The 16,990-nt window shown below is 42.7% G+C and overlaps 1 protein-coding gene across 2 annotated transcripts in view; it reads right to left on the bottom strand.

The window, feature by feature from the left end:
* The window catches only part of LIN7A (lin-7 homolog A, crumbs cell polarity complex component), a 64,098-nt gene extending 48,744 nt beyond the window's left edge, over positions 1-15,354 (bottom strand). Inside the window, exon 1 of one of the 2 annotated variants that reach the window (XM_067559882.1) lies at positions 15,280-15,354. In XM_067559882.1, coding sequence (XP_067415983.1) covers positions 15,280-15,322 — 43 coding nt within the window. In that variant the 5' untranslated portion in view covers positions 15,323-15,354. The remainder of the gene's footprint in view (positions 1-15,279) is intronic. The other variant, XM_067559881.1, reaches the window with a different exon arrangement.
* Between the last annotated feature and the right edge of the window lie 1,636 nt (positions 15,355-16,990).

The raw sequence follows: 16,990 nt of genomic DNA, 5'->3' as shown, positions 1-16,990 counted from the left end.
TGTACCACGGATCGTTACTTACATCTGGTTTTGTGTAAACGCCTAACTTGGAAGGTGCCCCTCCCTGCAGTGAGGTGTATTTGAAATTGTAGTGCAGGTCATAGGATAGTATTCTATATTCATAAATACATAGATTCATAACCACAGTCTGTATATATATCTCGTAATGACCATCAAATTCAAAACATTACACGCTTTCATAAAAGACCTTACTCAATATATTTTTATACACAACCTTGTATACAACCAGTTGATTCAACTGCTTACGCTTTGGAATTCAGAGCACCTACTCTCCCCTTAGGGTGTCTGGATCCTGATTGTCACAGTATATACCCTACCCAGCTCTCTACACACCCAGGCAATGCCTTCCCTAGTGTCCTACATGCCCCAAAAATTGCATGTAGCAGCCAGTGTGTGTAAGGCAGTAACACAGGAGTCTGCTCCCTCAACTTCGGCTTGGTCTCTAGTGAAAAACCTGCATTGCTCCACAGTTTCATTCTGCTTTGGGGAGCAATAGGTTCCCAGAACTCCTAGCATTGCTGTGAGGCTCAAGGCAGTGGTGAGCTTCAGGGTGCTGCAGACCTCTCTGCCTTGTCCCCCAATAAGATAAAATAAAAGTTTTACTTTCCTGCTGTTGTCATACTCCTGCATGGTCAGGTCTGTGTACAGTTCAAATGCCTCCTTCCACTGGGTCTGCAAAATCCAGGGTTTCAGGGAGGCTTCAGGCCGAGTTCCATGGCTTACATAGCCAGCTGCTGCACTGTTGAGAACTGAGTTCCCATGCTGCCACCATGTTTCATTAGCAAAGTGTGATGCTGCACGCAGGTTGGACATGTGGAATGTTATCAAATCCTGTGCACTGCCTTCTCCATTAATTGCTTCCAGCTTAACCCCCTGCGTTCCCTGTTCCAGTGGTCCCTCGTTAATAACAGTGTCTTCAGGGACACTTGGGCCCACAGAGTCCAGTTCCACTGATCACAATACAAGAAAGGGTGGAGATGCCCTTAGCTGCAGGCTTTTCTCTGTGAGAATGGCTCCTAGGAGAGGAGGGGGAGCGAGCTCTTCCTGTAGCAGCTCTGATTGCTCACTCAGCCCCAAAAGCAGGCAAGTGGGGTGGGCGGCCGAGAGAGCCAAGATTCACTGGAGGCTGGAGCTTCTCATATCAACACAAGATTGGTGCCAGGCTCAGACAAAATCATGTCACTTGTGGGAAAAACTTGAGAGCTGACAACACAGCAGTTTTATAGCAAGGAGGCTTTCCAAAGTACCTTCTTATACACATTCATAGAGATTTACAGATCCATGCAAAAACAAGTGTCTTCCCCACACCGACAGCCCCACTCGCCAGTCCTTTCAGGGCCCCTGATCCTCCTCTCCTCGTGCTCAGACTTCGGGTTCTTTCTTTCTGCCCCTGCATCGACCTCTGCTTAGCTTGCTCATGTCCTCAAAATTTCTCTCTAGCTCAGAAAGCTTTGTGTTTCCTGAACCCCCAGCATCTGAGTTTTAAAATCCAATTCTGACAGCTTGTTTCTTTGTTCATCTGTTCTGCTGCAATCTCACCCTTTGCAGACCACCTGGGAAACTGGTTTTCCTTTAGTTTGGCCAATCTTTTTAGCAGATTCTTTGTTCTACTGGAGTAGACTCATTCCCTGTTAACTATTTGAGATTGTTCTGTAGCTGCTTCCTGACAGGATGTGTGATACATGACTGGGTCATTTTCAGCAAATGGTTGATTTAATACACATTTGAGTGTTAGATTTACACAGAGTTCATAAAACCAATGAGAATTCTTAAGTTGTATATGGATAGATTCCCCAAACCGTCATACTTTCCATTGCAAACATCTTAGTTTAATTTTTTTTTTCAAAACTAAATGGAGATTTTAGATGACTCAGGGTAGTTCTAATGGGACAGCTTTTCACTGGTGGCTTAAATCTAGACCTAGATGGTGTTAAGAAAGCCAAAATTTTCAAATATGGGCATCTAAAGTTGGGTTCTTAAATTCATACTTAGCCATCTAAATAAAAGTGGCCTGATTTCTCAAAGTTGCTATTTCCTCACAACTCCCAAAGAAGTCATGATGAAGAGATGCCCAAATATGGGCTGCCAGTTTGAAAATTTCAGCCAGAAGTCATCATCCTCTATGAAAGACTAAGGAATTACAAAGGATAAATAACAGGTTTTTTCACTTGATAGCACCGACTGCTTAAAAAAAATGTATAGCAGCTGTTATGTTTATCTTCAGTGTGAAATAAAGATATCAAATTGTGGTTTCTAAATAAAAGGGAAGATTAGAAAATAAAACTTAAAATGCCAAGACTAAAAAGGCAATGAAAACTCCAATATTTTTGGCTTAGGCAGTGTAGCAGAAATATCATGTTTTCCCTGTTGGATTAATGAGGAGGGATGGGAGGGAAAATGTTTCTAAAAAGAGCTTTGGCTTCAGCTGAACTGGGCTTTCATTGATGTTGCTGATTGCATGGCTTAACAGTGCCAGCTATTAAATGGTGCAACCTATGATTTATAGTTAACTACTCATTGGGGAATAGAAGAGAGTACACGTTTTCTGGTGCATTTTTTGACTAGAGATGATTGTAAACATCACTCAAAAGGTTAATAACACTTTGACTAGTAGATGGAAGTTTCTTTGTGACACAAGGGATTATAAATCTTTGAACAAAAACTTGTTTTCTGTAGAAAACAGCACGTTGTTGAAAGGACCCTAAAGTTGCAGACTCCATGTGTTGCTAGTTTTGTAATGAATGTTTTTTCTCTTCAGCCCTGTTGATAACCCAATATGGGTGACACGAAAGTGTTGAGACAGTCTCCTTTTCCTAACTAGACAATTGAAATATGCCCCAAGAATTATCTTTTTATTTATTTTTTTCCTGATTTGACTTTTGAAACCATGAGATGGGGGGAGAGGGAACATAAAACAGAGCTGCGTCAACATGAGAAACTCAGGTGAATGACTTGACTTTATATTTAAATATGGTTTTATAATATGGAGCTCACAAAACAGGAAATAGTAAACTGCTGTACCAGCTTTCCTGCAGTCCTTGTAATTCAGCTGGCTTCTGACCTGCAGCACCACTTGCTATTGTAGTCTAGGGTCTGTCTTAAGCAGATTTTGCTTTGAAAACTGAACAAAACCATACTAGAGACTAGGCTGATGTCAACAAATGCAGTCACTTTCATGTGTTAGCTGAGCAGGATTTGAACCCAGATAAAAGGCTGGTGCATTAACCCACCCATAACTCTCTTCTTGCTTAATAAAACAAAAATTGCCTTATGAAATTTGAAACTATGGTGAAACCTATTAAAGGCAGTGGAGGAATTAAAGAAAACTAGAACAATGGAGGGGGAGAAAAGAGGGAGAGGGAAGCATGTCTGTACCAAGACAAGCAGTAAGAAGAAAAGCATTATTTCTAATTGTGATGTATCTTTCTCTCACCTGAATTCTACTCCATCACTCAGCCAACCTCTTAAGTAGCAAGTGATACATCCTGCATCTAGATCACAAAAAATTAGCACATACAGTATAACAGCACATGTTGCCACACTGGTATTTAATGGTGTGTTTTTTATTGTCAGGCACATTTTTCTTGGGGAAAGGGGAAAAGGGTAGGAAATGAACCACCAAGAGGTATTTCACAAAGGGAGGTGAGGTTAGTTCACAGATACTAATTCTCCTTCACAGCAGGCTCTCTGTTTGAGCCAGAGCCACTACTCTCAGTTTCTTCTCTGCTGGTGTGTCATTATTAGAGTCTCCTGCTGTTTGTCTCTTCAACTAAGCTTGATCTTACAACTCCTTTATTGTTCATATCGGAAAGAGGAGGAAGAGATGGCAGTGGGCCACCAGTGGAGGTACACAGCTTCATGTTGTTTCTAGCATTATGATTTTAATTTCTTTACTAGATGTTCCATGAACCTCCTCCCCATAGAGGCAGCAGAGATCAGATGCCATTATAATGTATGACAAATGATGCAATAAATCATTATGCATGGATACATAATGGCAGTGTTTCTCTGTTAGTACAAGTAATGAGAGGGTTAATCTTCTCTCTTCTGAATTCACTTTTTTTCATTTTAGTTGACTCCAGGTCTGAACTTTGTAGACTAATTCCTGACTAGTGAGATGCAACTTCACAGAGAAATACAATCCTCAGAAAGTATATATTTGAAAAACTGTAATGGCAAGATTAGTGTAATGCAAGCAGCGTCCCTTGTTAACATACTCCAGAAACTAAACATTGCAGGCAGTGCTAGTGTGCTACAATGATTGACATTGCCAAATACACCCACTTTTTTACTTTCAATTTTCAAGCCCATGACTTTCCAAACAACAAAATTAATTGAAATTACGGTTCTTTGTTTATTAATGTGATCATAGGATAGGGTGATGATGTTCCGGAATTGCTGTACAGAGAATATAGGTAATGTCCATATAAACTACAGCTGTGTGGTTTGCTTGGTTCTGATTGATTTTGGAAGTGGGAGTACAACTTATTTCAAATTGTAGCCTGATTTAACAGGATCTCATTTTTAAGATGTGGAACAAACAAAACCTGGGATATTATGGCATGGTTTTATTGTTAGGAAGCAAAAGGTGATGTATAAATTAGTAAGAGCTCCACAGTCACTGCTATTATGGTACAAAACTGGCATGGCAGGAAGTAGTGATGGGACAGGCATGTACAACTGACCCTTTTCCCAATAACTATTCTTCATAGGATCATAGATTTGTAGGGCCAGAAGGAACCATTAGATCACCTCGTCTGATCTCCTGTAAATCTCAGGCCATAGAATTCCATCCAGTTACTCCTATATTCCTCCCAATTAACTTCTGTTTGACTACAGCATATTTTTCATTTGTTTTGAAAGCATGAATAGGTGATGGATTTCTGAAGGTTTAGATTGTTTAGATTGCTGACCAAATATAGGTCCCAGTCAGCTCTCTGATTTGTGCATGTGGACCTCTGTACCAGTGCTGGAGCTCATTGATTACAAACGACTCCATCCCGGCCAAAGTCCAGTACTTATACCTTAAAATATATATAATTTCTTTCTTTTTTTTTTTTTTTTTTTGACATGATATGGTTGAAGAAGATAATGAAAGAGTCAGGGGTCCTGAAAGATAAATGTTTACCCCAAGGGATTGATCAAAAGAAGCTTCCACAGTAAAGGTGAAGCAATTTTCATTCAGAAGAAATAAAGTGAAAGCCCATTTGAACAATGCTGGTCCATATACAATACTCTGTGTTTAGCATTTTTAAAAATCTTATTTTCTCAGCCACTCCTTTCCAAGCAAAGCAAAGCCAAAATCCCACACCATCTCTGATGATTATATTACATGCCTTTTACATTCTTGTGATTAGTTTTTGTGGACTGTCGACAATTGTTTTAATTCTTTGGATTTGTTGCCTGATTCATTCATGGATACTTAATTTTTCCACCTTTTCAATAATAAAGAACATTTCATTTGTTTTGGAGCATTCCTTCCCCAGCCTCTTCTGGCCATTCAGTTTCTGGTCGACAATTTATCCCCTTTGTTTAGGATCATCACATAAAGGGGCACCAGGGTAACACTTTATGAGAAAAAATGAGAGTCCTGTAGCACTTTAAAGACTAACAAATTTAATTCATCAGATGCCGACGTGGGTTGCAGCCCACGAAAGCTTATGCCTGCAGAAATTAAATTTGTTAGTCTTTAAAGTGCTACAGGACTCTCATTGTTTTTGCGGCATACAGACTAACACGGCTACCCCTCTGGAACTTTATGAGAAGCAATTTCCATTTCTTAGTGACTTGGTAGCATTATTCCTGGGTATAGCTGTTTTGCCCCATTAGTTTTAAGGCCCCAGTTCAGGAAAGCTTTTTAGCATGTAGTTCATAGACTCATGGACTCTAAGGTCAGAAGGGACCAATATGATCATTTAGTCTGACCTCCTGCACAATGCAGAGCACAGAACCTCACCCACCCACTCCTATAATAAACCTCTAAGTTATTAAAGTACTCAAATCATGGTTTAAAGACTTTAAGGTACAGAGTATCCACCAGCAAGTGAGCCGTGCCCCATGTCCTAAATATACCTGTTTAGGACAACACTTAAGTATGTGCTTAACATAAAGCACATGGTTGGAATTTCAGTACATGTTTAAAGTGCTTTTCCAAATAAGTATTCTTTCCTGAATTGGTTCTTATGATCATGTATAATGAACTGCTGAATAGGCTAAAGTTAGACCTCCTTATCCAGAGTCTGAATCTCTAGCAAATATCTGATTACAACTTTAGGTAAAAGAAGATTAAATCAGCTTAGGTTAACTTTGTTTGTAGATGCTTAGGTATTGTACAGTACATTAGTATTTTAAAAGTGCCAAATATGTGTGAAGTCTCTCATGCAAGACAAATTATCTGTACTTTAGAGAAGATAGATAGAGTTAGGAATTGCCAGTTAAGTAGTGTCAAAACATTATCTGCTTTCACTTGTTTATCTCTTGACTTCTCATCTTATAATGAATGATGCTTCTATTAGATGACAAATTGGTGGCTTCACATTTTATTAATATTTCAAATCATCTTGCCTTTTTATCTGCCAAGAGCATTCTTTATGTTTGACTAGCATAGCTCAATTAAAAGTGTGTATTTATATCTTTGTGTGCTTGCATATGTATCATAACTGTTAAAGAGAGGCATGCATATATGTTTTGTGATGGTTAATTAAAAGAAAATATCTACACAAAGCCGAGGACTTTATCTGTCATATTTATTTCCTCTGATAATTTCATTAGAGGGGTGCCCAGCTCAGATGGCATATGTAAGCTGAAAAGAGAAGATGTTTATTCAAATAAATAATTTGCTTGAAATATCATTGAAGATCCTGCACTCTTTACTCAGACAAAAGACCCACTAACTTCAGTGTGAATGAGGCATGTAGGATTGGGCATAGGGCTTTATCTATAAAATTCATTCTCAAAAAGGAAGGAGCAAATATATAATATAGCATCCCTTGTGTTTACTAAGCATTAACGCATCAATCCTGTAACTTGTGGCATGTGATGGACTCCTGCACCTGCTCAGAATCCGATCGAGGGCTCTGCCCACACTTAAAAAGTTTCAGGATTCATACCCATGAGACAAATGAGAAGAAGAATACGTTATGGGTATCCTAAATTCTGTTAAGATTCAGGATCTCCCAGCATAAATTTAAATCAGCTAAAATTATGTCTAGGCATTATTTTATTGCTACTGTACCAATAGGTGTTTACAGACCAGGCATAGGACAAGATCCTTACAGTGACAAGTGTTTGCTATGAGCATTGTCCATCTTGTTTTGGCAATCATATGCTTAACATGCTCAACAAACATTTCCTTAACGTAAACAAAGCCACTGCAAAACAATGCGGCATGACTTATCTTGTGTTAAAAAATTATACTTGACTGGGAATTTAAGATATCCCTTTCCAAGTCACAGAAGTGAGTAACACCAAATTCCACCATATTTTTCAGAAAAACCCTCTATGTGTTTGTAGAGTGTTAAATATAGACACACGTTTATGAAGGACATGCATATTTAAGGCCAGATTGTGCCTGGATTCTACTCTGCTGCACAAGGACAAGATGGTTACAAGGCACTGTCATTCCCTTTTGCTTGCTGTGCATTGGTCAAGCACATGTGCAATCCCTATTGTATCAGGGATTGCCATATCCTAGTGGCCTCCAGGCAGAAGCCACCTCAATGAGGACAGGAAAGAGGGAGAAGGACTATGATCCAGTGATACTGGTGGTCTGCAGATGGGAACACAGACATCTCAGGCAGACACAATCCCTCCCAGAGAAAGTGGATCTCCATACCGCCCTCCAGTTCAGGGCTGTGCGTAACAAGTGCAGTTGAATTCTTCATGTGCATTTAATTTTTTTAAAATAGTAACATTATTTTGACATTTCTTATAAAAAAAAAAATAAATCTAAGCTCCATATTAAAGGTATAAATATAGTAGCTATAAGACTCCAGGAAGCATTACTAAAGTGTATGCATAATTAAAGACATTTGTTATCAATGCTGCATGAATGCTTCAGTTGCATAAACCTGTAGAAAGCATACTCATTCATAATCCAAAATGACCTAAACCAAGCGTCTTACCCTAAATCCCTCTCTTCAGAAAAACATCCAGTAAAAAAAAATTTAAAAAATCAAACAACACAGTGACATAAAACAAATTATTACAGTCTGTGGTTACATGTTTTTCTGTTCCAATACAACATAATCAAACACAGGTCAAGCCCTCTGATTTGTTTGTCATAATGGAATGAGTGATTTTTATTTTTGATATATCATTATTTTGTGTGTCATTGTCATAAAGGAATAATAACTGCAAATTCATGGCACTTGAAAACTATTTTCATTGCTCTCAGATGCTAGGATGATGAGTGCTAGAAAAATCTCTGAGGTGGACAGATATATTGGATATATATTAGATGATATTCACGGCTGTGGAGAGGGACAGCACAACCACTCCAACCCTAATTTGAGAGCTTAAGTGGGATTTATGTGGTGCTTGGCTTTCTACTGGGTCTCTGTAGTAGGGTCAAGCTCCTACCTCATGAATTAGACTTTGTATTAATAAAATTTTATATATTTTTTTCAGAAAAAATATAAATTTTATCAGTAGATCTACAGTCCAGAATAATGGCATAGTGCCCCTTTCCATGGAAATTATATCAATGATATGTACTTACCACACACAGATGTGGAGGGGGGGGGGACAAACCCACGTAAGTAAGCTATCAAAAGAGGAAGACGAAAAGAAAATAATATAGAGAAGGATTTACACAGACCTATGGATGAATGATGTTCCATCGGGCTGGAGTGGAGGTTTATATTATAACTATCAACACAGCATTGCCATAGCTGTTTAGATTAGAAGCTCTAATGCTAACTTCGGATTTTTTCTTATTCCTCTTTATCTCTTCTAAATAGAGTGTGGTATAGGACAGTTTTCCAATGCGTTTTGGCACATCCATTCCATTTGGAAGTTATTTGTTTGAATTAATAGAGAATAAATGCAGTTTAGTTATGCATTATAACTCAACAGCAAGAGGTCTTTCCAGTTTCCTAGCATAGGTTTGAGAGCAGCAGAAATAAGGTTGTCAATAAGTTTGGGTTATTTTAAGGTTATGTTCTCATGTATTAATGCCTGAATGATTTTAAATTAAATTCATCTCAGATTGTTCCCCATTGACATACTGCACAGCCAGCAGTTATGACCTTGAGTGAAGCTTCATAAACAATTGTGGTATCAGTTCTGTGTGCAAAGAATGCAGTAGTCTTTCCTTCAGTCCGCAAGCATGTAAGGAAGTGTGAACCTCAAGGATGTGAATACTAACTATATACAAATAAGAAAGTAATCAGGAGGTAAGGTGCAAGGAGAGATGAAGGCATAGGCTAGTGGGATCCTCTCCCTGGAAATATATTTTCCATGACAATCTAGCTCTTAACCACGAGTCAGTTCAAAACAGTCTAAATATCCAATGTACTAGAAATCAAGATGAGCTCTTGAAAAAGTGATCTTTCATAACTTGCCAACTGTTTGGTCCTGTGCAATGAAGAAGCATAGGGAACCTGTTTGTGCTGTGTTCTGTGTAAATGGGGCCACAGCAGATTAACTTCAGCTTCAGAGTGAAGAATACAAATAAAATTTCAAATAAGTTAAGCTTTATGAAAATACTATTTAAAAATGTTCAGTGAAGAATAAAGGTTCTGATAAAGTGAAGGTGAAAACCCATTTTCTATTATTGACACATACAGTGATGTCTGCCTATAAGAGAGGGAGACCACATGCCCACTTCTGAGTTTGGTACATGAGGAGAAACATAGGAATTGAAATCTCAGACAATACAATGGCCCTGACAAGAAACCTTTGAGAGAGAGTGTGTAACAAAATACACACAAACCTTGCACACACACTTTAGCTTAGAATTAAGGTTGCTTAAATGCATTTTCTCTCAAGGCAATCCATAAACAGTAAATTTCAGACCAATGTCTTTTTACATCTCTTGAAAGTTTGCCTGGGATGGGAAAACTGTTTCCTGCCCACCTCTATGGGCAATGAAGACGATGGATGGAGTGACATAAGTGGTACTGAGTAGGGGTTGGTGCACTGGGGATAGGGGAGATATTCGGTCTGAGGGACATACAGTTTGTGAGGGATGTGGGCTTGTTGGGTGATTGCTAAGGGAAACATGGTGGAGCAGGGTGACATGAGATTGCTGAGATAGTGGGGTCTGGGAAAACCCATTCTCTGACAAATAGGATTTCCCTATGTTGGGAAGGCTTTGCCTATGTTCTGTGGCCTGTAATAGATGTGGCCAAACACTCAAGCTGGCCACAGTTTGATAGCAGTAGAAAGGCAGCAGTCCTTCCTCTGTATATTTTGGGGACCATCCATTGATTTAGGGAGGGCAGAAATCCTTCGTGTCCCCCCAAAGAAGGAAGATTGTGGGGGAGAATCTAGTTTGGTCTTCCCTCACCAACAGACAATTGGAAAAAAGAAGACTCTAAGGGTATATGGAGTCCTAAGTAGAGGTTTAGTTGGAGAGTGTGACTGGTTTTGGGAATCGAAGAGCATGGAGCTGGGGAGCCCAAGTGTTTGAGACAAGCTGTAGGGGTCTCTGGCAAAGAGGGCTTTTCTGATAAGGTGAGTGGAGATCTCATGGAGGCATGGGGAGGGGGCATTGGGTGGATCTGCACTGTGGCAGACGACATGGTGCAGCAGGAAAAGGACCATGGAGGCAGCCAGTCTCTGGTAGAAGAGGTCATGGAAAAATAGTGTTCTGGTGGGAAGGCCTGGATTTGAGGTGATCATGAGGGGAAGTGGGGCTATAGAGAGGGAGTGGAGGCAAGTGGAGAGTGGAGTTCTGCAAGGGGAAGACATTAGGTCATAGGGTAGCAGGGCTGTAGCAGTGGGGCATTGGGGACTGAGTCTGCTCCCCAACCTCACATCTCAACAGCACACACCAACAGTCCAGCCTAAGCAAAGATCGCAGAATGATCAAACTTTAAAAGATTAAATTTTAACTGTTACCCTTAGCCCCCTTCCTGGCTGTCTCCAAACATTACTCCTCCCATATTCTCTGTTTCTCCCAATCCTCAACCTAAATCTGCTATGCTGTACTTTGAACCCATTGCCTTTTGTTCTCTCCTCTGTGGCAAGAGAGAACAATTTTTCTCCATCTTTTTTATGACAGCCTTTTAGACTGCTCTCACGTCCCCCATTAATTTTCTCTTTTCCAAAATGAAACTTTTCCTTCAGCCTTTGCTCATATGGCTTGTATTCCATCTCTTTGATCATCTTTATCACTCACTCCTGGATCCTTTCCAGTTTCTCTACATCTTTTCTATACAGCAGTAACCAAAACTGAACACAGTACTCCAGCACCAAGTAGAGCAGTACCATCACCACCCATGAGTTGCGTGCACCTCAGTTAATGTAACCCAAAACTGCATTGCAACAGCATCACATTGACTCATGTTGAGGTTGTGATCTCCCACAACTCCCAGATCCTTGCTGCCAAAAGCCAGTAATTCTCCATTCTGTATTTGTGCATTTGTTTTTTTCTTCCTTAAGTGTAGTGCCTTACATTTCTTTGTTGAATTTCATTTTGTTGTCTGTAACCAAGGTCTCCAATTTATCAAGATCTCCTTGAATTTTAGTTTTAACCTCCAAAGTGTTTGCACCCCCCCCCCCCGCCCCCCCCCCCAGCTTCATGTCATCTGCAAATTTGATCAGTATGCTCTCTATTCCTACATCCAGGTCATTATTAAAAATGTTAAATAACATCAGACCCAGAACAGATCCCTGTGGAACACCCACTTGAGACTTCATTCCAATAATAATTACGCTTTGCTTATTTGCAGCCGTTTAACCAATTATGTATTGACTTAATGGTAGTTCTACCGAGCCCATTTTTCTCCAGCTTACTTATGAAAATGTCATTGGGACTTGCCAAAAGCCTTGCTAAAGTCCAGGTATGTGATGTCCACCATATTCCCCCTATCCACCATCCACTATGTATCACAGGCTTTTTCCCCTCCCAACTTCAGCCTCCCCTATAGAAACCCCCCACTGCTGCACCTGCCCCAGTAGCTGCATCACGTCACATTTCCACCCCAGGACATATGCCATCTTCCTCCTCAGCAGCACAGCCCCATACAACATTCAGACTATCTGTGAGATGAAACTGTGATTAAAATTTATATTGGAAAAATGTTCTGCGTATTAGAGTCCTACGGACACAGACGGTTATGCAGGTCAAGAGAGAGATGCTGACAGGAATTAAGGACATTAATTCTTGTCCTTTAGACAGAAGTAATCTTCCAGAATGAAATTGGCTTCCAGTCATTCACAGAAAAATGCCCTTCAACTTTAAATGTTGTTTTATTTTAACTTGTGTATTTCTCACTTCTCTATGATGGGGTTTGAAAAACAAAACTGTGTGCAGATAAGGTTATTATTTTGGTTTACAATGAAACACTCTAGGACCATAATTCAGATTTCACATCTGTATATTATCCATACGAGGCTTGATTTCACCATTCAGACACTGCCTAGAAAAGGGGGCAGTGCAGAGACACCCTGCCCAAGTGGACCTCATGGAATAATTCCCTCTCCAGGAGCACTCGAACTACTACACACCTTTATGGAATGCACTTTACTCTCCTTGCTGCACTGACTTTTCTGTGGGGGACCGTGGAGCAGGTATAGGTCTATGGTATTTCCCAGGGTGGACTACAACTGTGCCTTGACCTTAGCAGGGCTGAGGCAGACTCTGGAGGAGTTCAGCTCCTTCTATTTTTATAAAAGCAAAGGGAGCGCCCCAGAGATTTCCCTCTTCCCTGGCTGGTGTGGAGAGGACTCAAGTGAAAACATCTGGAGGCACTGAGACTGGGTGAGATGTTTCTGGGGCTCTCAGCCTTCCCGACAACTGGAGCAGCAGCAGCCCCTGACAGGAGACTGTGTCGCTACTGTAGAAAATAGAAATGGCCTTCTTTGGGACATGAACACTTTGGATATATTTCTTTTCCAACTCTGCATCTCAACCACATTGACAGTGAGTCCTCCTAGGTGTACTGGGATGAGTGAATTCCCTCTCCTATTTTGATCTACTTCAGCTACCAGGTGAGAGGAGGGCATTTTGGCCCTTAATTCGCACCTCTATTAAAGTGCCAGGCACACCCTGGCCCATATCTAATGGAATCTTAATTATGACTAATGCAGAGAGAGAGAGTGTGTTTAAAAAAACATAGTTTTAATAATGAAGAGGAATACAATGGGATCATAATACTAAATACTAATGCTTCTCTTTGAAAAGTCATACATTCTAATGGATTGCCATCTGTTCATCCGTTTACCGGGAAATAGATTTGTCCTGCTTAATGCAAACAATATTGGGATGAAACTGTACATTACACAGTGGATTTCTGAGCACTTTGGAGAAACACATATTCTCCTTAACTTACCACATCCTAGTAGCTTATTTCACTAATAACTTCATTTTGTTCTTTCTTTTGTCTGAAAACCTTATTTTAAAAAAAATCCATCTAATGCACAGTAAAATTGTGATGGGCACCACACCAACTGCTATGCTCTCAGTTAGGTTCCAGCAAAGTAACCCTAATGTCCTCTAAATTAAAATCTCAGACTGAGTTCATCAGGTTTCTTTTCCATTGCATTTACTGCAGGAAGCTCTCTGCTCTGTGTTTCAAGTCAATCTTAAATCTTCTAGAAAGAGTATTTTTAAAACCAAGGCACTGGCCTAAATCATTCTCTACAAAGAAAAAGATTTACAAATTGCTGGGAGGCTCAGACATACTGGATGAAGATGAGAAAGAAAAATGTTTTAATGCTTGAGTCCTGTCCATGGAACTTGTTTGAGCTCTTTAACTAGAACTCATAAAGAAGAAAAAACCAAACAAAATAATAAAGCAAGTTGTTATTAGAGAGGGAAAAATCAAACACTATTCCTGGGGTACCTTATTAAGGTTACAAATGTACTTTCAATGGTATCAGCTTAGAAACCCTTTCTTATTGTTGCCTAATCAGGTTTGCTGGGAGATCTAAATTTACAGTCTTGTGGCAGAAGTTTAATTTTAGCATAAAATTAGCTTGCTGCATCCCCCCCTTTATCTCTTTTGTAATGGACTGTACAAAGAGAAGGACAGAGGTGCTGCTGTCCTAATCTCGAGGGTGGAAAAAATATATCAGTACGGTCATCAATGCCAGGGGCAACTAGCAGGCTGCAGGAATATGTACACAAGCTGTGCTCTATGGAAACAGTATTAATAATAACACATATGGCAAATCGCAGCACCCTCCCATCTCAAAATCTGATTTCCTCCCCGCCAAAAATCTGGTTTTTCACACGGCCGAGTTTCCTCTGCTTATGTAGGAGCCCTTTTCTTAGAGGCTTTACCCATGGGAAAAGTGAAGCCACCACGAAGCTAATAACTAGACACGCATCGATATGCCAAGCAGCGCCTCTGCCCATATACTTGCGATGCCAGTATCGAGACACAGGAGAAAGCACTGCACTAGAGAGGCTAGTAAAGCAAGATGCTGTACCAGAGAGAGCAAGTTAGCTGAGAAAAGCCACTGAAATACGACGCTTAACAGCGAAGCAAGATCCTAGAGCTACACGGAGTAATAGCTCAGCGATGCTGGTGTAGCAGTACGCTAGCCAGCACTACCCTGTCATATATTCCCCCCACCCTCCACTGTGGTGAGCTCTGCCCTTGCTGCCTCCTCGGGGTGCCAGCTCTACCCCGGCCTCTCAAAGGCTTCTAGTCGGGGAAAGTTTGGTCGCTTTGCTTCCCTCCCTCCTCCCCTTTCACCTTACAGCTACCTGCAGCCCGAACTGCCGGGGGAAGCAGCGTCCCCCCATCCCCGCAGCCAGCCCTTTGCCCTGTTCTTCAGCACCAGGCGGGCCCCAGCAGCCGCAACCCAGGTATGGGCAGGGCACTCCTGCGGCGCTCGGGGCTTCTCCCCGGGACCTGGGCTGGATGGATCCCGGCAGTGGGGGGCTGCTCCGTGCGGCAGCAGGATGCGCCGGGCGGGGACGGCTCTCCAGGAGACACCCGCCTCGGCAGCGCAGCCTCTGGCGGTGCCGCTCCGCCCGCCCCCAGCGCCAGCGGAGCCCTGCCTGGGCCGCTCTCCTGGAGCAGGTTAGGAACAGGGCCGGGCTGGGGGGTGAGCGGGGAGGGGGCCGGCGGCTGCGCTTACCTCTGTCCAATGTGAGCGGCTGGACCGCTGTCAGCGTCGCCATGTCTGCGGCTGCAGCCTGAGTGACGCTCTGCTCCAGCTCCAGCTCCAGCTCCAGCAGCGGCGTGGAGGGAGAAGGGGAGGAGGAGACAAGGTGGGAGGGCGCAGAAGATGGGGGGGGAGGGAAGGCGGGGAAAGGGACAGACCGGGGGCTAGCTGGCGAGGGATGCTGGAGGCCGCTCAGTGGCGAGGCGCGCTAGCCACATGTCGGCCCGCGGGCGGGGCTAAGCGCTGGCCGGGTGTGCGGCGGGCCGGGGACGGGAGTGTGCCGCCGCCGCCGGCTGCCAGTGCCTGGCGTCCCCCGCGCGCCCTGCGCCATGAATTCCAGATGTTCGCGCACTGCAGCCGCGCGACGCCGGCCGGCCGGCTTGCGCTGGGCGGGCTGTGCTCGTTCTCGATCTCCCGGCGCTCTCCTCAAAGGGCCGGGCGCGGGCTGGTGCCAGTGGCCGCCGGCGGCACCTCCCGCAACCCTGTTGGCGTTAGGAAACTTTGTATTGCACAGCCCGGGCAGGGGGAGGGGGAGCCGGGCGGAGCCCCTGCGGTGGGGTGGGGGCACACAGCGGCTGCTGGAGATGTAGCAATGGCGTGGGGGTGGGAGCCACGGGCAGGGAAGAGACGCCAGCTGCAGGATGACCAGAGAGCGAGTGATTAAAATCGGGGTGAGGCGCCTATATGAGACAAAGCCCGGAATATGGGGACTGTCCCTGTAAAAACGGGACTTCTGGTCACCCTAGCTGCGGGAGGAGGCAGCCTCCAGCTGCTGTTGGTCCCCTTCTGCCATCCCCAGACAGCAACAGTGATTAGTGCAGGCAGGGAGTGGCTGTTGGACCCCGGAGCTGATTGCCCTGGGTTTGTGGGGAGGCTAGGGGCTGGGGTGCTGATGGAGAGAATGGGACCGGGTGTAAATTTCGTGTGTCTGGTTTCTTTTAAAAAAGCGGATCGGCCTGTTCTCTGTCCCCCAGAGAAGGAGAAAGCTGCAGAGGCAGAGAAGGGGAATATTTTTAACAGGTACTTGTGTGGCACCATCACCTTGTTATCTGTGATGTGAGGGGAACTAAGGCACAGAGGGAGATAAATAATATGAAGGTCTCATGGAGGCTGTACACAAAGCCAGGAAATGAAACAAGGTCCCTTGAGTCCCAGTCCAGTGCTCTAGCCATAAACCTATACTTAGTTTGGCTGTGCTGGCATTTTCATTTTCAGTGGTCTCTTTCAGCAGGTTATCCTTTTCCAGTTTTTACCTACTGGACTGAAGTTTACCAGGTTAGATGTGAGCCTCGGAGTACATCTTTTTCAAACCTTTGAATTAAAATGGTTAAACATTTTCCAGTATAAAAAAAGGTATGCAGCTCTTTTTTCCCTTTAAAAAAAATAAAAAAAATCAGATTTCCTGTCTCCATGGCTTGAAGTAGAAGCAGAGTGTTTGTCAGAAAGAGTGTCCTTGAGTCACTGATATGCCTTTTGGTCATCTGATGCAGATTGGTTGTGATTTCTGAAAGTAGGAAAGATTTGTAAAGAGGACAGTGCATGCACATAGAAATTTGTACTGTAGTCTCTTAATGGCTTCCTAAAGTTCTATGCATGCATAAACTAGGTAAGCCCAAAAGGAGTCCAGCCACCTGCCTTCTGAGGAGTGAAGGTGTATATGGATGATGACACAGAGCCAAAGAAC

This window comes from Emydura macquarii, unplaced genomic scaffold (assembly GCF_026122565.2).
Source record: "Emydura macquarii macquarii isolate MOO-44397 ecotype Brisbane River unplaced genomic scaffold, CSIRO-AGI_Emac_v2 contig_2205, whole genome shotgun sequence".
In the NCBI taxonomy this organism is placed as follows: domain Eukaryota; kingdom Metazoa; phylum Chordata; order Testudines; family Chelidae; genus Emydura; species Emydura macquarii.
The sequence above is the reverse complement of the archived record's forward strand: the minus strand, read 5'-3'. Positions and strand labels throughout refer to the sequence as shown.